Source organism: Trachurus japonicus, chromosome 16 (assembly GCF_045865225.1).
Source record: "Trachurus japonicus isolate A0001 chromosome 16, Traja_1.0".
Lineage (NCBI taxonomy): Eukaryota > Metazoa > Chordata > Actinopteri > Carangiformes > Carangidae > Trachurus > Trachurus japonicus.
This window is the reverse complement of record NC_140922.1, coordinates 36,716,737-36,739,532: the sequence shown is the minus strand read 5'-3', so window position 1 is coordinate 36,739,532 and position 22,796 is coordinate 36,716,737. Positions and strand designations below refer to the sequence as shown.

General features: G+C 44.7%; 1 protein-coding gene across 1 annotated transcript in view; it reads right to left on the bottom strand.

Moving 5' to 3' along the window:
* The window catches only part of bnipl (BCL2 interacting protein like), a 23,448-nt gene extending 2,079 nt beyond the window's left edge, over positions 1-21,369 (bottom strand). Inside the window, exons 1-8 of the mRNA XM_085803196.1 lie at positions 21,219-21,369; positions 14,302-14,376; positions 13,388-13,470; positions 12,667-12,906; positions 9,236-9,430; positions 5,824-5,926; positions 4,993-5,124; positions 4,769-4,855 (exon numbers count right to left, since the gene is read on the bottom strand). Coding sequence (XP_085659322.1) covers positions 4,769-4,855; positions 4,993-5,124; positions 5,824-5,926; positions 9,236-9,430; positions 12,667-12,906; positions 13,388-13,470; positions 14,302-14,376; positions 21,219-21,253 — 950 coding nt within the window. The 5' untranslated portion in view covers positions 21,254-21,369. The remainder of the gene's footprint in view (positions 1-4,768; positions 4,856-4,992; positions 5,125-5,823; positions 5,927-9,235; positions 9,431-12,666; positions 12,907-13,387; positions 13,471-14,301; positions 14,377-21,218) is intronic.
* Between the last annotated feature and the right edge of the window lie 1,427 nt (positions 21,370-22,796).

Below are 22,796 nucleotides of genomic sequence, written 5' to 3'. Positions count from 1 at the left end.
TGGATGTTATTACATGTTTGACCGCTAGGCGGCAGTACTGGTTAGTAGTCAGCTTACCGTACCATATAACGGGGTAGAGCAAGACTGCATGGAGCCACATGTATGTTGTTGAGAACGTGAGACATTAAACTAAGTTACTTGCTATCAACACGGCCTCATCCTTCGAACACGAACATGACATGGTACCAGGAGTAAACTCGAATGGGCGACATGGATCTAAAACCACCGGAAAGTTTGAAACTGACGGGGAATGTCGACGAGAACTGGCGCACCTTCAAACAGCAGTTTCACCTGTATGTTGCTGCTACGGGACTCGAGGCTAAGCCGGAAGCAAGAAAGGTAGCGCTGCTGCTAACAATAGCAGGGCCACAGGCCATAGAAGTATTTAACACGTTCGTGTTTGACAGTCCTGAAGATAATGAAAAGTTGGATGTAGTGCTTAGCAAGTTTGATACTCACTGTTCTCCGAAGAAGAACGAGACGTACGAGAGGTACGTGTTTTGGTCTCGTACACAGCGGCAACATGAGCCCTTCGATAGCTTCCTGACGGACTTGCGGCTAAAGGCGCAGTCCTGCAACTTCGGAACGCTGAGTGACTCCATGGTCCGGGACCAGATCGTCTACGGCGTGGGGGATAAAAAGGTCAGAGAGAGGCTACTACGGGAGATGGAGCTGACGCTGGCAGGAGCCATTAAGATCTGCCAGGCCAGTGAGCTGTCCCAGAGGCACGTGAGGACGTTCAGCGAGATGTCTGCAGTCGCCTCGGCGCAGAGCGACAGTGCGGCAGCGGTTGGAGCAGTGTCGTATCAGCGGAGACGGCGCACACAGACCCGGCCTGCACAGCAGAAGGAGGACGTGATGATAAACTGCAAGCGCTGCGGCTCACAGCACAAGCCCAGACAGTGTCCAGCGTTTGGTAAGCAATGCTCCACTTGCCAAGGCAAGAATCATTTTGCTAAACAATGCTTCTCCAAACGGAAAGAGTGGAAAAAAGAAAAAACTGTAAACTTAATAGACGAGCCTGATCTCAGTGACACGTTCTTTGTTGGAATGGTAAATTGTGAAAGTGAACAAATAAATAAGCCAGACAATGTAAATGATGTCACTACAGAAGATAAGTGGATAGCTCCTCTAATGATAAATGGGACTGTAGTCACCATGAGATTGGACACTGGTGCCAAAGCAAATCTCATAAGCATGTGTGATGTGAAGGCAATGAAAAATAAGCCACAAATAAAAAGAAAAGAATCTGGACTGAAAGACTACAATGGGCGGCCGATCAAATGTTTGGGCATATGCAGGTTGAGTGTCACAGTTAAAGGAAAAGTGCACCACCTATCCTTCTTTGTTGTGAATGAGGGACGTGAATCACTTCTTGGTGACAGAGCCTGTGAAGAACTGGGGCTTGTGAAAAGAGTGTATCGCATCGTTCCAACCATAAACCCAACAAATGACTGTATGGACACAATTGTTCAGAACTTTTCAGATGTTTTCAAGGGTTTTGGTGTTTTGCCCTTCACATATAAAATACAGTTGAAAGAAGGAGCCCAACCAGTTGTGCATGCAGCACGCAGAGTTCCTGCGCCACTGAAAGACTGCCTAAAGAAAGAGCTCGACAGAATGATCATGCTAGGAGTGATCAAAAAGGTTAATGAGCCTACAGACTGGGTCAACTCACTGGTCATCACAAAGAAGAAGAATGGTGAGTTGAGAATATGTATGGACCCTAAAGACCTAAATGAGAGCATAAAGCGTGAACATTATCAAATACCTACACGTGAAGAGATCATCAGTGAAATGTCAGGTGCCAAATACTTCACAAAGCTTGACGCCTCACAAGGCTTCTGGCAGCTGAAACTGGATGAAAGCAGCACCAAGTACTGTACCTTTAATACGCCCTTCGGCAGATACTGCTTTCTCAGACTGCCTTTTGGAATCAAGTCAGCACCTGAAATATTTCACAGAGCGATGGAGCAGATCATCGAGGGCTTGGATGGAGTTCGAGTCTACATTGATGACATCATCATATGGGGGTCCACAGCCCAAGAGCACAACGAGAGGCTGAACAGAGTTATGGAACGCATATAAAAGTATGGACTGAAACTCAACAAGAGTAAATGTGAGTTTGGCGTTCAAGAGATCCTCTTCCTGGGAGACAAGCTGTCTGCACGTGGTGTCGAGCCAGATAAAGACAAAATACATGCAATACAGAACATGCCAAGGCCCACAGACAAGACAGGGGTGCTACGCATCATGGGGATGGTGAATTTCATAGGTAAATTCATTCCCAATCTGACAGCAAAGACATCATGCATACGAGAGCTTCTGCACAGGGACTGTGAGTTTAAATGGACAGTGAAACATGAGCATGAGTGGCAAAAACTCAAGGACACACTGAGCACAGCACCTGTGTTGGCATTTTATGACCACACGAAGAGGATAAAAGTGTCTACAGATGCTTCCAAAGATGGTATTGGTGCCGTTCTACTCCAAGCTGAGGGTGAGCACTGGAAACCGGTAGCCTATGCATCTCGGGCTATGACAAAAACTGAATGCCGATACGCTCAGATCGAAAAAGAATGTTTGGGACTGGCGTATGGTTTGGAGCGGTTTCATAGCTACGTGTACGGCCTGCCATCTTTCACAGTCGAAACTGATCATCGACCGCTGGTCGCCATCATCAAAAAGAATCTGAATGAAATGTCTCCACGGATTCAGCGGTTAATGATGAAGATGCAAAGGTATGATTTTGAACTGATATATACTCCAGGTAAACACCTAGTCCTTGCTGATGCCCTATCCAGAGCAACTACAGGCGACAGTGTGAGTGCAACAGACGAGGACATACAATGTCACGTGAACATGGTGTCGGCTACACTGCCTGTGTCGGACACAAAGTCAAGACAAATAGCGGAGGCTACAGCAACGGATGCTGAGCTACAGCATGTCATGAAGAACATGGATGAGGGATGGCCAGCTGGTTCATGTCCACAATTTTACCATGTCAGAGGTGAGCTTAGTACTGTGGATGGTCTGCTGTTGAAAAAGGGCAGGATTGTTATTCCACGGGCTTTGAGAATGGACATGTTGCACAGGATACATGAAGGCCATCTCGGCATCGAAAAGTGCAAAAGGAGGGCGAGAGACACGGTTTTCTGGCCCGGACTGAACAAAGACATTGAAACACTTATAAGTAAATGTGAAACATGCCAGAAACACAGGAACAAGCAGAGCAAAGAGCCTATGGTGGTAGCTGAGGTGCCAACAGCACCATGGCACAAAGTAGGAATGGACTTGTTTCATCTCAGAGGTAAAGACTATTTAGTGGTAATGGATTACTACTCAAACTTCCCTGAGATGGCGCTACTAGCAAGCTCAACATCAACTTGTGTCATAACACATGCTAAATCTATCTTTGCCAGGCATGGCATCCCACACATCGTGGTGAGCGACAATGGCCCCTGCTTCAGCAGCAAAGAATGGCAGAAGTTTGCAGTGCAATATGATTTCAAGCACGTGACGTCAAGCCCACACTATGCACAGTCAAACGGGCAAGCTGAAAAAGGAGTTCACATTCTCAAGCAACTCCTAAAGAAAGCAGCTGACAGTGACTCGGATCCCTATCTGGCTTTATTGAGCTACAGAGCATCACCTCTTCAGTGCGGCCTATCACCAGCTGAACTGCTGATGAAGAGGAAGCTACGAACAACTTTGCCGAGTCATCAAAACGACAAATTAAAGCAAAAGAATCACTCAAAGATTGAACATAAGCTACGACATCAGAAAATGATGCAAAAGTCATTCTATGACAGAACAACCAAGCATCTCCCTCCACTGACTACCAACGACGCAGTCAGGATTGAGGATGCTGATGGATGGAGTACAAAAGCAACTGTCCTGCAAGAAGTTGCTCCACGATCGTACACAGTGAAAACTGATGATGGACAAATCCTCAGACGCAATCGTCGCAGTCTATTAAAGACTCCTCAAGGGACTGTTGGTGAGCTCAGTGTAACCTGTGGTGAATCTCAGGTAACTCCCACACCCGCTATGGACTGTAACACTGACTCTCACACACCTACTCCAAGCGAACCTGAGTTAAGAAGGTCCACAAGAGAAATCAGAAAGCCTGATAGACTGAACTTATAAACAAAGAAAATTCAATATGCATGTTAAAGATGTTGAACAAAATGTATATTGATTGATGTTGTGAATGTGTTCTAAATGGTCTAGTGTTGGCTTAGAGATGAGTTATGCAATCTGATATAAACTGTCTATACTGCTTATATGTTGCAGAGTTATGCTGAATGAGAAATGGTTGAAATAACTGACACAGCTAATGTGATGATTCATGTTAATGCATTTTACCTTAGAAAAGGGGGGATGTTATGATTGGATGTTATTACATGTTTGACCGCTAGGCGGCAGTACTGGTTAGTAGTCAGCTTACCGTACCATATAACGGGGTAGAGCAAGACTGCATGGAGCCACATGTATGTTGTTGAGAACGTGAGACATTAAACTAAGTTACTTGCTATCAACACGGCCTCATCCTTCGAACACGAACATGACAGTAACTACACCGGCCGTTACGATCGTGGTCGGAACGTTTTAATTACGCGACGTAATACGTCATTAACTGTGCGGCGGAGTCGTGTCTGAAAGTGTTTTTTTATTTGACCAGTGAGTCACTATATAGTCACTATATTGAATTCAAGTGTGTGTGTGTGTGTGTGTGTGTGTGTGTGTGTGTGTGTGTGCTGCTGACCTGATGAAGGGCTTGATCAGGGTGATGAGGGCCTTGACGTACCAGGCAGGATGCACCACCAGCAGACCCTTCAGGTCCTTCTTCAGCCTGGAGACACAGGGAATCACACCACACCACACCGTCGTCATGGAAACAAGCTCCTCCCGTCACACACCTGTTATGTCTTGTAACCTGACTGAATGAGTGAGTGGCCTCTAGCTCCGCCCACAGCGGCGGCGGCCTACCTGCGGTCGATGGAGGTGTAGCACTGGTGCAGCCACTTGATGGCCGGCACCTTGTTCCTGGGAGCCAGAGCACAGAGGTAGACCAGCACGTAGTTCTCTGACACCATCAGGTCCAGAGTCCCCACGATGTACCTGCAGGGTCACGGGGGGAGAAACTATCGGTTGAGACCAAAAAACGTGATGACACCGGTTGCAAATGGATACCAACTGTCTTCGTAACAAAAAGACACACCAAAAAACATCCAAATACCTCCATGCTGCTCGTATGTAATGTCCGTCTTGTATTGAAGCCCCGAAATGAGAAATTGTTCCGAAAAAAATTAAATAAGTCTATATTTCAAGCTTGTTTTGTAGCAGAAGCTTCTCGAAGCTCCTCTTCCCGGTTCGTCAGATTTGGACGGACATTACATACGAGCAGCATGGAGGTATCTGGATGTTTTTTGGTGTGTCTTTTTGTTACGAAGACAGTTGGTATCCATTAGCAACCGTCATATGGACATGCACTGCTACGCCGAGACCCCCTGTAACTCAGAGAAGCCACGGAGGACTCTGAAACTTCTCCCAGCCCTTAGTCCACATGAGGGGGAGGAGATCATGAGTTTGAAATTTGAATTTTGGGTGAACTATCCCTTTAACATGGGGGTCTATGGAGAATGCTGCTTTCTGACACCAGCCCCCAGAGGAAGGAGGGGATTGCAGTTTGTTGAACGCGGAAGTGACTTCACTTCTCAGACCGACAACTGCCCCCTTGGTCTCACCTGTCCAGGTGTTCCCCCCTCAGCCAACACCTTCATCATCCTCACCAGTCTCCACCTGTAGACCTGGCCTCACCTGAACAGGTTGTCCATCACGTACTCGTAGTCTTCCACCGTGTTCTCGGGCAGGTAGCAGGACGTGAACAGGATGATGGCGTTCATCCCGTCTCCATAGTAACCTGACAACCAATGAGGGATGCAGAGGAGTCACACTTTACAGCCAGAGGCGTATTTTTCATCTGAGTAATTCCTGCGTCAATAATTTTTTTCGAACCCCGGTTTTCACCGACCGTGAATGTTATGCAGTGAAAATGCAACATAGCCTAACTTTTTTTCAGAGTGAGTTCGATTTTTCTGAGGTTTCGCCTGGAGAATAAACGCATCAACCAATCATGTAGCGTCTAAAGGGTGATATAATAGTATGATCTAATGGTTGAGGGATCCCTCCTCTGTTGCTCACCCTGAGCTTTCTCCTGGTTTTCCCTGTTAAAAGGGTTTTCCATGGAGTTTTTCCTCAGTGGATGTGAGGGTCTAAGGACAGAGGATGTTGTTATGATGGGATGTAAAGCCCTCTGAGACAAACTGGTGGTAAAAACGGGCTATACTAATAAAATTGCCTTGCCTTGCCTTGCCTAAAGGAGGTACGTCACATCACCATGACAACAATGTAAACAACCTGTGTCTCTCACCAGAGATGGTTTAGACACAGTAACAGAGGATCTTTGCTCTGGTTACATGCTGTCATTCCGACATCCCACCATCCCGACATACCTCTATTCCGACATGTGAACGTCCCACCATTCCGACAAGGCTTTCCATATAAGGAAATATGTGTTACTCAACATACATGCTGATTGAGGAATACCCACATGGTTGTGTATAATTACATAGCAGAGCGCAGACAGGGACTAGTCTGCCTGTCGAGCCAGTCATTGCGATCATAGGAGGCAAGAATTGATGGAATGACGGGACGTTTGATAGAAAATTAAGTGTTGCCATTTGGACAATTAGAGGCCTATGTGGGACTGGTGGGATGTTGGACTGGCAGTTGCCCCCTTTGCTCTCACCTCCTTCTCATCATTTATTAGTGTGACTGCTGAAGCAGTCACACTATTGTTCTTCTGTTTGGCCATTTTCTTCCGCCTTTTTACGGTCTTCTTCTAGTCCTTCATACTTTGTGCTATTTCAACAATTCATATATCAAAACGTGCAGCTTTTTCTGGACTTTATCGGCATTACTTTTCTCTTTTTAACTCTTTATACTTTTTAAAATATTTAACTTTTTCTGATTTTTTTCAGCTTTATAATGTGTGTGTGTTGCGTCTAACGAGCAGAGCTAGAGTGGTGTCAGAGTGGAGAGAGGCAAAAAAACATTCTAGAGTTTTTCTGGCTAAACTGTCAGCACGGCCACAAATTAAACTCTAGACAAATTATTTTCTCCAGTTTTGTAGCCACACTTGTCTTCTGGCTAAAATTCTGGTCAAAAATGCAAAGAGACTTAGATAATAATTTTAAATATTTTTTAAATGCAGCCAGGGAGCTCTCTGCTCTCATTCAGCTCAATGTATTTTTTTTCACAGCAGCAGGAGAAGGAGCTCAACTTTGTAACTTGCTGTTAAGTGCTTTTTAATTCATTTTAATTCACCAAAAAATAGTCACAGGTCACAAAAAAGTCCTCTTCTTGCTTGGTGTGGCTAATTTATACTAATTTCTCTTTATTTTAAGAATCATTGAAAAATCTCACATTCATCAAAGTCTCAACCTCTCTTCACCACAACTCCGCTGTAGTGTAGTGGGTAGGGTGGCTGCTTCCCAACCCCAAGGTCACTGGTTCAAATCCAAGGGAAGAACTCTTGTTATGTTATGTTGAATTCTGCTCTCCTCCCCCGCCTTCAATTGGTTACAGGTGTTTGTTAGCTCCTTGATTACTCATACCAGTTTGCAGCACATCATCACATTACAATGAATGACAACAGTCTTGAAAGCAGTGTGCTCTCTGTAGCCGAGTGGCAGAGTAAAGGTTTGGTGATCCTATGGTCATGGGTTCGATTCCTGCCTCAGTCATTTCACATCATTGCTTGACTTTTGATTCCAATTATTCAGCTGTCATTGGACAGTCTTTGATTCCTCATAGTATAAAGCTCATTGTAACTCAGGTTCTCTGTGGCCATATGGTTAGTGTGTTAGGTGTTGTGCTATTTCAACAATTCATATATCAAAACGTGCAGCTTTTTTTGAACTTTATCGGCATTACTTTTCTCTTTTTAACTATTTATACTTTTTAAAATATTTAACTTTTTCTGCCACGATTCCTTACTTTTTCTTTTAAGCAGAAGCCAGTGATCCTCTTATCAAAGGTTTTCTTTACCCCTCACATACTGTCTCTGTCTGTAGCCTAGTGGTTAGCTTGCTGGTCTGGAGACCTGAAGGTTGCTGGTTTGAATCTTGCCTCAACAACAATTATAGTGAATTATTTTCCCAGTCGTCCTCTGTTGACTTCTGATAACTTGCTTCATGTTGAAACTGCTGCTCTCAGCCTGAAATTCACAGAAATTTTCATTCTAAGTCATTCAAGCTTGACTCTCAAGCTTTCTTGATGTTAACTGTGTGTGCACCGTGGCCTAGAGGCAGAGTGGAAGTCTAATGACCATGAGGTTGTGGGTTCGATTCCGACCTTGGGCAAACATTTGTATGGTGATCACTGCTTGCACTATTTGCTAATTCTGCAACAGCGTTCAGTTGCTATCAGCAGTCACACCATTTCCATTCTTGGAAATGCTTTTTCTAGTTTTATCTACAGTCTATGTTCACCACCTGGTCTGGTTTGATAAGAGACACAAACTTTACAAAGACAACGACATGAAGGTGTTGAATACGTGAGGGAGAATTAAAGCAGAAGTAAGCGATCCGGTCGTTTTGGCTATCTTCTTGTCAGCCGATGGAGTTAGCAGCCCCCGCCCTCGTCCCTACGTCACCACATTCATGCGCATCCCTTGGCTGCACACAGCCCTTCATGCCGTTCAAAGTCAAAGTCAAAGTGTCTTTATTTGTCCCAAACAGGGAAAAATTGATTTGCAGCCAGGAAGATTCTCTCTCCTCATTGGATAAAGCTTGTAGGATACAAGGAAGTATACAAGAAGTTTTCTCCTTGGCTTACAGCAGAGCAGAGTGACTGACAGACCCGTGTTTCAGACCAAACACTCTATAGAAGTGATTGCTGTCGGAAGATACAACTATTTAAGACTTATATTAACACAAACATTCACCTTACTTCTGCTTTAACCAGTAGTTGCATTAAACAGGTTTAAGACACAATGTGGAGGAGAAGAACCTCCCGACACAAAGAGAAACTTTGGTTTTTGATTGTCACATCTGTCGCCGGTGTTAGAGTTGCTGAAAATGTTGCATATTGGTGTCTTTTATCCGTGTGTAACCGGTGTAAACACACAGATTGCAGGTGTGTGTGAGTTTGAGGCGTGACCTCTGACCTCCGTGGGACAGGACCTGCAGGTACGGCTCTAGGACGCTCATGTTGACCTGGTACTCCTGTCCAGAGACGCAGAACCTCCTCCAGCGGCGCCCCCTGCTGTCCACCTGGTCCAGGCCCGGCAGCGCCTCGCTCTGCTCCGCCGGCGCTCTGGCCACGCCCACCGGCCGGCCACGCACCATCCCAGGAAGGTCGTCTGACAGACAGAGAGAGAGAGAGAGGTCAAAGGTCAAGAGCTAGTCAGCAGTAGAGCACTGTAAGAAAGAGTAACAACACTTCCATTGACTCCCGTGGTAAAGGTGTAAGGGTTTAAGGGTTTAAGGGTTTAAGGGTTGAAGGGTTGAAGGGTTTAAGGGTTTAAGGGTTTAAGGGTTTAAGGGTTGAAGGGTTTAAGGGTTTAAGGGTTTAAGGGTTGAATGGTTTAAGGGTTTAAGGGTTTTGCGCCCCTAGTGGCAGGATATGGGTATTGCAAAAGCGCCCAGAAAACCCATTCACTCCAATGTATGTGTGTTGCCCACTTGCTGGTAAATTGATGAAAACGGCCGTGTTTTTGTTTTTAGGTGTCTTGGTCATATTAGATTATACTTATAATTTGTTTATTATAAAATGTAGATTGAAACATTCATGTAGACAACTGTTTGTTTTGTTTTGTTTTGTTTTTTACTGGCCTATGTGTTAATGTTTATCTGTAAAGGATCCTCAATGATGCTATTAACGTGGGTGATCTATAAATGTCCTTAAATTATTGAAAACACCACACTGCTCATTCACCAACAATGCAGAGATGTCAGTTCTTTTGCAAAACCCATATTCCTCCACCAGGAGGCGCTGCCATTGGACCAATGCTGTCCTTACTCCCTTTTACGGGGTGTTCCCACCAAACGCAATGAACGCGATTGAATCGCGCGTCAAATGAAATCGCGTCGCGCTAGACGCTCCAGTTTTGACGCTGGTTCAATATGCAAAAAACGCCTCGTCGCGGCATCGCGTCGCGCGACGAGCCCGCCCAAACAACAACATTTCTCCCACTATTTCATTCTCTGGCTGAGGTAACCACCGTCGCTGCACTGTTCCTGTCCCTGTAGATGGGACAGGAACAGCGGTGTGGGTCTCTGGCTGCAGGAGGAGGAGGAGGAGACGGCTCCGTGAACTACTGTGTGACTGACGCCTGTTGAGTGCTTTGGGACGGGGCGGCCGGCTCACAGCGCCCGCTGGTTGAAAACAGCAGTGATAACGGGCTTTTAGGTCTGAATCTCCAAACCGGAAAAGCAACAGTGAAGAGCTGTGGCTTTGCTGCAGCTAATGGGGATCTGAATAATAAACTAATCTAAACCAGAAAACTTCTAATATTGACTCGCTCTGACTAAACTGCCAAGGGAACACCAGTACGTCCGTACGTCAGCACGTCGGTGACGATCTCAAAGCTGATAGGCTGTCGCGGCGCATCTTCACGCGAATTCGCCGCAAAAGTTCAATTATTTGAACTCGAGCGATGAAGCGTCATCGCGCCGGGCGACGCGATGGAGGCGATTTTTCGCGGCCAACGCGCCCATCGCGCCGCGCTATCGCGTCCATCGCATCGCCCGGCGCGATGACGCGACTAATCGCGTGTTTGCATTGACTTTACATGTAATCTCGACGCGCGATGAAGCGTCATCGCGTTTGGTGGGAACACCCCGTTACAGAGCTCTACTCAGCAGCACAGAGGGTTCCTGCAGACAGTCAGATGACCAGTTGTTCAAAAGTAATCTGATTGGATTCTGGATCATGGATTGGATCAAATCTAAACTAAAACCAGATCCTGAGACCAGACCAGACCACGTGATCCAGTCTCTGTTTTAATCTGGATCAAACCCTCAGTTTGTGGAAAACTTTGATCCAGAACATCTGGATTATTCTGATCCCAGCAGTTTGGTGGATTCAGGAACAACATGAGATTTAAATTCAACTCAAACTGGTCTAAAAAGCAACATTTATCATGTAGTATACAAAAATGTATTGATTTATATTTTGCAACTGATTTTTAAACCATTACAATGATAAAGTCAATAAAGTAAACTTTTGATTATTACATAAATGAAGAACTTTTCCAAAACTACTGGATATTTTAGAGGGAGCAGAAAAAAGTAATGCTTTTCCATTAAAAATGATATTTAGTCTGAATTAATTGATTACTGTAAATTGACCCTGCTCTCTGTCACATGCATTGCAGGAATTATTTTTCTGTTGTTGCAGTTCCTATCTTGAGACACTAGATGGTGGTGTTGTGCTAATTCTCCACTGACTCAACATGTTCAACCTTTAAATGAAATTTGAAATTTGAATTGTGTATTTGTCTAATGCACAGTATATTTGCTTTTTATTTATTTATTTATGTAACCAGCCAGAACAGAGAGGATCAGATCAGGTCTGTCTGTTTAAATGACACTGAAGAAACAGAAAATCTGGATTGGATCTGGATCAGACTGATCAGATCCAACTGGGATAAAAGTAAAGATGGATTATTGATTATTGATCCTGGATGGAAAAACAAGGGATTTCAAAATCTGGATAATTTTGATCCAGATTAAAAGGATAGTTCAACATTTTGGCAAATTGTCGGTGCAAGCTATTTTTAGAACGGAGGCTCATGGGATTTCTTTGTTTCCCTCATCATCAAACTCATCAAATACACAATCCAACAACTCCACAACGCTCTGGTGGACAAGTTGTGAGCTGCACATTCACCACGCTATGAGATAATAACACAACGTTACCACACAGAGTTGTTTTAGAGGGAAATTCATGTAAAACCACTGATGCACGTTGCCTTCAGGGACAGTTTTTCATCAACAGTCTCTGAATTTCCCTCTAAAACAACTCTGTGTGGTAACGTTGTGTTATTATTAGAATTAGATGAATTTATTTGTCCTTTTCAAGGAAAATTGTTTTCACCATTGCGTACAAAACGGCCTTGAGAAGTGCAAATTACATTCATTTACATACATTCCCACATTTCATACACCACAAATACATAGAGACATAAGAACATAAAACATAAGACATAAGACACCGCACCCCACATTTACATGTACATTCCCCATGGTTATGTTCTTTTCATTGTCTTATTTAGTTCAGCTATGGCAGATGGGATGAAGCTTTTTTTTTATCTCATAGCGTGGTGAATGTGCAGCTCACAACTTGTCCACCAGAGCGTTGTGGAGTTGTTGGATTGTGTATTTGATGAGTTTGATGATGAGGGAAACCAAGAAATCCCATAATGAGCCTCCGTAGCGTAGCTCTGAGCAGCTCACGGCTCTGCTCCGCCGTTCTAAAAACAGCTTGCACCGACAATTAAAGGTAACGAACCTACTGCTATGACTATAGGGATTATGGCAATGGGGCCAGTTTGACTAAATGTTGAACTGTCCCTTTAACCCTTTGGCGCCTCACCCTCCCACTCCAGCTCGTGCGTGCTGTCGGGCAGCGTCCCCGTCTCGCTGCCGGACGGCGTCTCCAGCGCCTCCAGGTTGATGTCCAGGGACGGCGTGTCGTCGGGCGTGGCCGACAGCGCCGCGGCCGAGAAGCCGTCGTTGCTGCGGCCGCTGAGCGTCAGACTGAGGGTGGGGGCCACCAGCCGCTTCTTAGCCCCGCCCCCCGCTGCTCCTGATAGGGCCAGGCTGGTGGGCGGGGCTTCAGACAGGAAGAGGAGGGGGGGGCGGGGCAAGAGAAGCAGGTGAAGACACGTTAGTATCAACAGTATAAAAAAAAAAAATAACGCCGTTAGTAACGTAAAGTAACCTTTATTTAGTGGGAGCATTGGGGGAAAAAAAACACAAAAAAAAAACGTTTTAAAGTAACGAAAAAGTTATTTTCTCAGTAACGTATTACTTTTTGGTTTAAGTAACTCAGTTACTAACTGAGTTACTTTTAAAATTAAGTAACTAGTAACTGTAACTAGTTACTATTTTTCAGTAACTTGCACAACACTGGTAGCTACACATGGATTTAAAACAAAGAACACACAACACATGGACTAAAAACATGGGAGAGAGACACTAAGGCACATAGACGACAACACTGAAGAGAAAGAACAAGATGAAATAGATAAAACAAGAGATTAGGTCCCAAACAGAAACAACAAAACATAAAACAGACACACACAGGGTCTGACCTGGTCTCTGCTCGCCACCGCCGCCGGACGGACACGCCTCCTCTTCCTCCTCCTCTGGACTCCCACAATCCTCTGGGAGCGGCCTGGAGCAGCACGCCACAAACAGAGTCAGGGGTCAACACTGGGCACGTTACTTTAATTAGTTTTATTTTGTAACTGAATTACTACATTATAAAAGTAACTAATTATTACCAGGAAAAGTAACTATTGCATAAAAATGCTCAAATATATCAAATTACTTGGACTCACCCCCCCCCCTCTAACCTCCTGTTTATCTGGAACTAACCAGCTCACTCAGTATCCCTCCGCCTGTGTATGTGGAGGGATACTGAGTGAGTTGGTTAGTTCCAGATAAACAGCTGGACTGAAACAAATGTGTAACCCTTTCATTTAGAGGCCGTTAATTAGGTGATAATGTCAAAAAATAGTCAAGAAATAACAATTAATTGCGTAGTAATGTCAAGAAATAACAGTCAGTTTCATAGTGATGTCGTGTTTATCATAAAGGTAATAGATTACACATGCTTTTCATGTTTTTAATTATTTTGGGAAAGGCCAGATTTTCTTTTCCACCAAGTCGTTGAAACTGACCGATAGTTCTGGTCTGTTTCTACGCAATCAATCGTTGTTTCTTGGCGATATTTCTACACATTCCTATGAAATTGACCGTTATTTCTACCGGTAGACTGTTTCTAGACATTATGACACAATTAATTGTTATTTCTTCGCTATTTGACATTATCACATAATTAGTGGCCTGTAAATTAAACTAAAGTGTTTATAACTATAACTACACTTTAACAGGTGTGTTATTATTTAGTGATGTCTTGAGTCAAGTAACGGGGGAAACAGTAACTTTTATGATTACTGTAACTGAATAAAGTAACTCAGAGGTCAGAGGTCAGAGGTCAGACCTGGGGAAGCCGTCGTCCTGCCACTCCTCCCTCAGCTCCAGGTCCTGCATGGTGGAGGCTGCAGCTACAGGAGCCCTGCAGGGACAAAACACCTTCAACCATGTGCTTTTGTTCCATGGCGTTACATATCCAATCAAAACTGTCTATGCTCATCCCAGTCAGCAGCCCTGTGCACGGCTATAACACCAGAAATCATCATCTCATTAATGGTAAAAATAGACGTCTAAAAGGCACTAGCTTATGTATCACCAGCAGGGGGCCGCTGGTCTGGAATGGGCTGGATGAGAGTCTGAAATCAGCCAATTCCATCTCAGTCTTCAAGAAAAGGTTAAAGGGATAGTTCACCCTAGAATGATATTTCGCTCATTATCTACTCACCCTCATGTTGACTAAGGGCTGGAAGAAGTTTCAGATTCCTCCGTGGCTTCTCTGAGTTACAGGAGGTCTCGGCATAGCAGTGCATGTCCATATAACGGTTGCAAAGGGACACCGGAGCTCTTCGTAAAAAAACACACACAAAAAAACATCCAAATACCTCCATGCTGCTCGTATGTAATGTCCGTCTTGTGCTGAAGCCCCAAATTGCGTAATTGTCCCGAAAAAAATTAAATAAGTCTATATTTTAAGCTTGTTTGTAGCGGAAGCTTCTCGAAGCTCCTCTTCCTGGTCCGTCCAAATCTCGCGTGATTTGCGCCGGCGTCAGCATGCGTCAGTGCGGTTACTGCGAATCACGCGAGATTTGGACGGACCAGGAAGAGGAGCTTCGAGAAGCTTCCGCTACAAACAAAATTAAAATAATTTTTTTCGGGACAATTACGCAATTTGGGGCTTCAGCACAAGACGGACATTACATACGAGCATCATGGAGGTATTTGGATGTTTTTTTGTGTGTGTTTTTTTACGAAGAGCTCCGGTGTCCCTTTGCAACCGTTATATGGACATGCACTGCTATGCCGAGACCCCCTGTAACTCAGAGAAGCCACGGAGGAATCTGAAACTTCCTCCAGCCCTTAGTCAACATGAGGGTGAGTAGATAATGAGCGAAATATCATTCTAGGGTGAACTATCCCTTTAAAGGTGCAACTTCTTAACTGTATGTCTATTTTTGAGTTAATGATCTGTCCTGTGATTGTATGTTATGTTTTTGTTTGGTAGGCTACTATGTATTGTCTCATTGTCTACGTGTATTCTGTGATGTATGTTTTGTCTTGTATTCTTTCATGATTTGACATATGTATAAATATGTATTTGTTAGTATTATGTTAGAGGCTCCCGCCATAAGCTTTAAGTAGCTTCTTGGGAGACCTGGTGCTTCACACATTAGCCTTCTTCCTTTTCTGCTTTGTCTACAATTATCATGTGTGTATCATGTGTAAAATAAATACTGATACTGAATAGCAGACAAATATCTAATGAAGATACTTTTGATTGGAGCAAAGAAAGCTACGTATAAGAAGGAAATGGCTCCAACCCAACGCACAGACACTGGAAGACTGGCAAGGGACTGTTCAGGAAATCTACATCATGGAGAGACTGACATTTGCTCTAAAACTGCATTTGGAGAAATTTAAGAGTTGGTGGTCCAAGTGGATGAGATATATAAGATTATGTAGACCTGAACTGCTTTGAGTACCTCTATTACATGGCTTGAAGTACCAGTCTATTAATCTGGATGGAAAAATGATTAAATGTGACTTCTTTTGTTCAAATGTTCCTACTTAAAGGGACAATGAGGAGTTTTGTAAAAGTGAAGTGTTTTCACACTACATTTATGAGCCTCCACACCGTGAAATTCTTTGACCGGGTCAAGACAGACTCATGTTTTCATTCATCAAGAATTAAAGTCAGAGGTTGGAAGACGATCACATACCGTCGTAGTTCCCACCATAAACGGAGATTCATACGGCGGCGTTATTCTCATGACTCGCCACAAAACCGAAAGTAAAGAAACGCTGGTCGGCTCGCCCAGCATTTCCACCACCACTAATAATAACAAAATAACCATAGAGACAAAACCATAGATTTATCTAAAATGTGGTAAAAAAAAAGTGGTAACGTAGATTCATCCACATTAATATCAGACTTTTTTATAACCAAACAGAAACTCCTCGTTGTCCCTTTAAAACATTGTAAAATGAAAAGGAGAGTAATAGCTTGGAGAATATGTTAACACAATTGTCCAAATACATGTTTTTGTTTAGCTCTGTATGAGTGTAATGGTGCTGAAATGCATGCTATGTTTCTCCCTGATAAAAATAAAATAAAAAAACAAAACAAAACAGGTTCAACACACACACACACACACACATCCAACCTGTCTGACAGCTCCCACACACCTGAGCAGGTGGAGGGGGCGTGGCCTCATCTCATTGTTCCTCTGTTTGTTGTCACTGAGACCTTTTATCTGACACACACACAAAAACACACACACACACACCCAGGTGACCACACCTGTCTGTCACACACACCTGTACACCTGTGTGTGTGTGTGTGTGTGTGTGTGTGTGTATACAGGTCACAGAGATCAGGTGGAACAGAAAGTGGGACGTCAGGTGTGTGTGTCATGTTACCACCGCGCTGCCTTCAGGGTCTGACTGGGAAACAGTGGTTATATTTTCCTTTCTCTCTGTCTCAGTTCATTTTGTTTCTTAAAGGGATAGTTCAACATTTTTGTCAAATTGGCATAATCCCTATAGTCATAGCAGTAGGTTCGTTACCTTTAATTGTCGGTGCAAGCTTTTTTTTAGAACGGCGGAGCAGAGCCGTGAGCTGCTCAGAGCTACGCTACGGAGGCTCAGTATGGGATTTCTTGGTTTCCCTCATCAAACTCATCAAACTCATCAAATACACAATCCAACAACTCCACAACGCTCTGGTGGACAAGTTGTGAGCTGCACATTCACCACACTATGAGATAATAACACAACGTTACCACACAGAGTTGTTTTAGAGGGAAATACAGAGACTGCTTGATGAAAAACTGTCCCTGAAGGCAACGCGCATCAGTGGTTTTGCATGAATTTCCCTCTTTATTTTTATTGTATAGCGCTTTTCAATAACCCAAAGACGCTTACAAAGAAACGGGGTAGAGACATACAGGGGGAGACGAGGGAGAGACAGTAGCCATGTTTCCATCTAAAGTGATGAGAATTACTGGGAAATGCGCATTAAAAGAAATTTGAATCGTGTCTGTTTCCATCTACGGACTTTGCACCCCCCCCCCGGACAGACTGACGGTCTGATTTGAACATGCGATTTAGCGCATGTTTATTACCTTCATAACGCAACCTGTGTGTGTGTGTGAGAGAGAGAGAGAGAGAGAGAGAGAGAGAAAGAGAGAGAGACTTTATTAATGGTAAACTCTGGATGCGCTGGTTGATAAGTTTGGTTTTTACTGAGGAGGAACTATGAAGAAGTGCAGTAACATCATTATGAAGGTGTGTGGGGGCTTTTATTTTGCCGTGGCGGTGCCACAATTAATTACATGTAGGCAAGGCAAGGCATCTTTATTTATATAGCGCATTTCATACCAAGGCAACTCAATGTGCTTTACATAAAGACTAAACATTACATGTAGTGAAACCCTGATGTTGTGAACACAGCATGAACTGCAACACAGGAGCAGACGTCTGATCAATAATGGTAGAAGATATGAAAAAGTTGAATGTACTGTGAATACTTGAAAGTTTTGTGAACGTTTTAGAAGTGGAATGAAGTCTGTAGGTGAAAGTATGTTGAAGCAGATGAAGCTCAAAGAAGGAGAAGATTTGAAGAGTTTGAAGACCGTTTCAATGTATTCCTATGGGAAAACATTTTCAATAAAGTTTGAATATTTTGAATTCACACATTGAGCTACAACGGTTCTCCAGAGCTACATCGGTTCTCCTGAGCTTCAGCGGTTCTCCTGAGCTTCAGCGGTTCTCCAGAGCTACATCGGTTCTCCTGAGCTTCATCGGTTCTCCAGAGCTTCATCGGTTCTCCAGAGCTACAACGGTTCTCCTGAGCTACAACGGTTCTCCAGAGCTACAACGGTTCTCCAGAGCTACAACGGTTCTCCAGAGCTTCATCGGTTCTCCAGAGCTTCATCGGTTCTCCTGAGCTACAACGGTTCTCCTGAGCTACAACGGTTCTCCAGAGCTACAACGGTTCTCCTGAGCTACAACGGTTCTCCAGAGCTTCATCGGTTCTCCTGAGCTACAACGGTTCTCCTGAGCTACATCGGTTCTCCTGAGCTACAACGGTTCTCCAGAGCTACAACGGTTCTCCTGAGCTACAACGGTTCTCCTGAGCTACAACGGTTCTCCATCTGTTCTCCTGAGCTACATCTGTTCTCCTGAGCTACAACGGTTCTCCTGAGCTACAACGGTTCTCCATCTGTTCTCCTGAGCTACAACGGTTCTCCTGAGCTACATCGGTTCTCCTGAGCTACAACGGTTCTCCTGAGCTACAACGGTTCTCCTGAGCTACAGCGGTTCTCCAGAGCTATATCGGTTCTCCTGAGCTACATCGGTTCTCCTGAGCTACAACGGTTCTCCTGAGCTACAACGGTTCTCCAGAGCTACAACGGTTCTCCTGAGCTACAGCGGTTCGCCAGAGCTACAACGGTTCTCCTGAGCTACATCGGTTCTCCTGAGCTACAACGGTTCTCCTGAGCTACAACGGTTCTCCAGAGCTACAACGGTTCTCCTGAGCTACAGCGGTTCTCCAGAGCTACAACGGTTCTCCTGAGCTACATCGGTTCTCCTGAGCTACATCGGTTCTCCTGAGCTACAACGGTTCTCCTGAGGTACAACGGTTCTCCAGAGCTACAACGGTTCTCCTGAGCTACAGCGGTTCTCCAGAGCTACATCGGTTCTCCTGAGCTACAACTGTTCTCCTGAGCTACAACGGTTCTCCTGAGCTACAACGGTTCTCCAGAGTTACAACGGTTCTCCAGAGCTACATCAGTTCTCCAGAGCTACAACGGTTCTCCATCGGTTCTCCTGAGCTACATCGGTTCTCCTGAGCTACAACGGTTCTCCTGAGCTACAACGGTTCTCCATCGGTTCTCCTGAGCTACATCGGTTCTCCTGAGCTTCAACGGTTCTCCAGAGCTACATCGGTTCTCCTGAGCTACAACGGTTCTCCAGAGCTACAACGGTTCTTCATCGGTTCTCCTGAGCTTCAACGGTTCTCCAGAGCTACATCGGTTCTCCTGAGCTACAACGGTTCTCCAGAGCTACAACGGTTCTTCATCGGTTCTCCTGAGCTTCAACGGTTCTCCAGAGCTACAACGGTTCTCCAGAGCTACAACGGTTCTTCATCGGTTCTCCAGAGCTTCATCGGTTCTCCTGAGCTTCAACGGTTCTCCAGAGCTACAACGGTTCTTCATCGGTTCTCCAGAGCTTCATCGGTTCTCCTGAGCTACAACGGTTCTCCAGAGCTTCATCGGTTCTCCAGAGCTACAACGGTTCTCCTGAGCTACAACGGTTCTCCAGAGCTACAACGGTTCTCCTGAGCTACAACGGTTCTCCTGAGCTACATCGGTTCTCCTGAGCTACAACGGTTCTCCAGAGCTACAACGGTTCTCCTGAGCTACAACGGTTCTCCAGAGCTACAACGGTTCTCCTGAGCTACAACGGTTCTCCAGAGCTACAACGGTTCTCCATCGGTTCTCCTGAGCGTCAACGGTTCTCCAGAGCTACATCGGTTCTCCTGAGCTACAACGGTTCTCCAGAGCTACAACGGTTCTTCATCGGTTCTCCTGAGCTTCAACGGTTCTCCAGAGCTACAACGGTTCTCCAGAGCTTCAACGGTTCTCCAGAGCTACAACGGTTCTCCAGAGCTTCATCGGTTCTCCAGAGCTTCAACGGTTCTCCAGAGCTACAACGGTTCTCCTGAGCTACAACGGTTCTCCTGAGCTACATCGGTTCTCCTGAGCTACAACGGTTCTCCAGAGCTACAACGGTTCTCCAGAGCTACAACGGTTCTCCAGAGCTACATCGGTTCTCCTGAGCTACAACGGTTCTCCAGAGCTTCATCGGTTCTCCTGAGCTACAACGGTTCTCCAGAGCTACAACGGTTCTCCAGAGCTTCATCGGTTCTCCAGAGCTACAACGGTTCTCCAGAGCTACAACGGTTCTCCTGAGCTACAACGGTTCTCCAGAGCTACAACCGTTCTCCTGAGCTACATCGGTTCTCCTGAGCTACAACGGTTCTCCAGAGCTACAACGGTTCTCCTGAGCTTCATCGGTTCTCCTGAGCTACATCGGTTCTCCTGAGCTACAACGGTTCTCCAGAGCTACAACGGTTCTCCTGAGCTTCATCGGTTCTCCTGAGCTTCATCGGTTCTCTTGAGCTACAACGGTTCTCCTGAGCTTCATCGGTTCTCCTGAGCTACAACGGTTCTCCTGAGCTACATCGGTTCTCCTGAGCTACATCGGTTCTCCTGAGCTACAACGGTTCTCCAGAGCTACATCGGTTCTCCAGAGCTACAACGGTTCTCCTGAGCTACAACGGTTCTCCAGAGCTACAACAGTTCTCCAGAGCTACAACGGTTCTCCTGAGCTACAACGGTTCTCCATCGGTTCTCCTGAGCTACAGAAGAGTTTTAGCTCAGCCCAGGTGCATCGTGGGTAACGTGGCCCAGGTGCATCGTGGGTAACGTAGGCAGCTTCAGAGACCGGCGCAGACAGGAAGTCCGATGACATCACTTCCTGTTGCTGCTCAGAAACTAAAACCAAACCGAACCGAACCGAAACGCACCACGGCAACGACACCTTCACTGACCGTCGGGGAAACAGAGCGCCAGCGCACAAAAACACACAACTTCACCCAAACTTCCTCTTTCTGCTGCTACAGGAAACACACACACACACAGTTACACACACACACACACACACACACACACAGAGTCGTAGTGGTAAATGTCGACCTACCCGTCATCTCCTGTGTCGTCCGTGCGCCCACTCATGATGATGTCACGGTGATGTCACGGCGTGTTCTGACCAGCATGTATGTGACCGGCTGGACGCTGCTCCGTGTGTGTGTGTGTGTGTGTGTCTGTGTGTGTGTCGGTGTCACAGCTTCCTCTCTCTCTCTGAGGGAGTTCCCAGTCTGACTCTATGGGACTCGCCCGACAGGTTCAGCTGCATTGCATTGCACTGCAGCGCTGCTCTGCTCTGCTCTCTGATTGGTCGGCTCACCTGCTGCTCTCTGATTGGTCGGCTCACCTGCTCCGTGAGGCGACAGGTGAGGCAGCGGCTCAGCTTCCCTCTGACTGCATCTACAGCAGCAGGAAGTGAAGAGAAGAGAAGCAGCGTCCTCAGGGTCCTAGAGCCTGAAGCTGCAGAGTCTCATCCATGATCAATAATCAATAACCAGCTGATCAATCACCAGAACATTTACAAAACTTGTTCAAACTGGAGGAAGAGGACTGAAACAGACTGAAGCTTGATTTTAAACTTAGTACATTTGCCAGGTTAAGCTTAAAACAAATGTGTATTTCTGTTGCAGGTGTAACACTATGGCATTCACAAAGCAAGGACCTGAAAAGTTGTACAAGTATGTCTCAGTTTAAGAAAATGTTTAAAAAAGAAAAGATAAGCGCCTAGCTTTGTTCCAGCTGCAGTAACACTGGTAAACAAGCTGTAGTTTGCACAAAAGCTGCACAAGTCACTTTTCAGAGCATGATGTATCCCCCTTTTTTTTTTATCTCATTGCTTTTATTTATTTACATATTTACTCTTAACTTGCAGGAAACTTTGCTCTTAGTGTTTTTAATTTTTCTTTTTTAAAACTATTTCAATGATGTGTTTTTATAGTTTCATGTTTTTTACTTTCATTTATTTCATGAACTGCAGCACTTTCTGTCGAGCCCAATCTCTCTCTTGTTTTATGTGTATGTGTTCTTTTTAAATGTCCTGTTTCTGATTTGATTGTTCGTTTTCTGTTGCTTGTTTAACTCTTGACTGCAAAACTAGTTTTACCCTCAGGTATCAATAAAGTAACCTGAACCTGTTCAATAATCAGCTGATCATCAGGAAATATTTCACCTCTTTGTTTTCAAAGCACTTTTAAATCCAGGTTAAAAACATTTCTCTTTTCACGTGCTTATAGCTGAGCTCTTTTAACAACTTTAAACTTTATCTATTTTCTTTTATTTGCTCTCTGTTTTTAGTGTTTTGTTTGTTTTTATTCTGTTTTATGCTTCTTTTTTTTAATGTTTTGTCTTTATGTAAAGCACATTGAGTTGCCTTGGTATGAAATGCGCTGTAGAAATAAAGATGCCTTGCCTTGCCTAAAGTTTTTTAGTTGAAACTGAAATTAGAGCGAAACTTTAAACTTTAAACCAGGAACTTTATTTTGTAACTTCCTGCATCACTTCCTCCTCTATTTCACAATAAAAGCCTCAAAGTACGGTGGCCCTGAGGTGCAAAACAGAAAACACAACGACAAAAGAAGTGTTCTCAATTTTTGTGGCAATGGCAATTTTATTTGTATAGGCTGTTTTTACA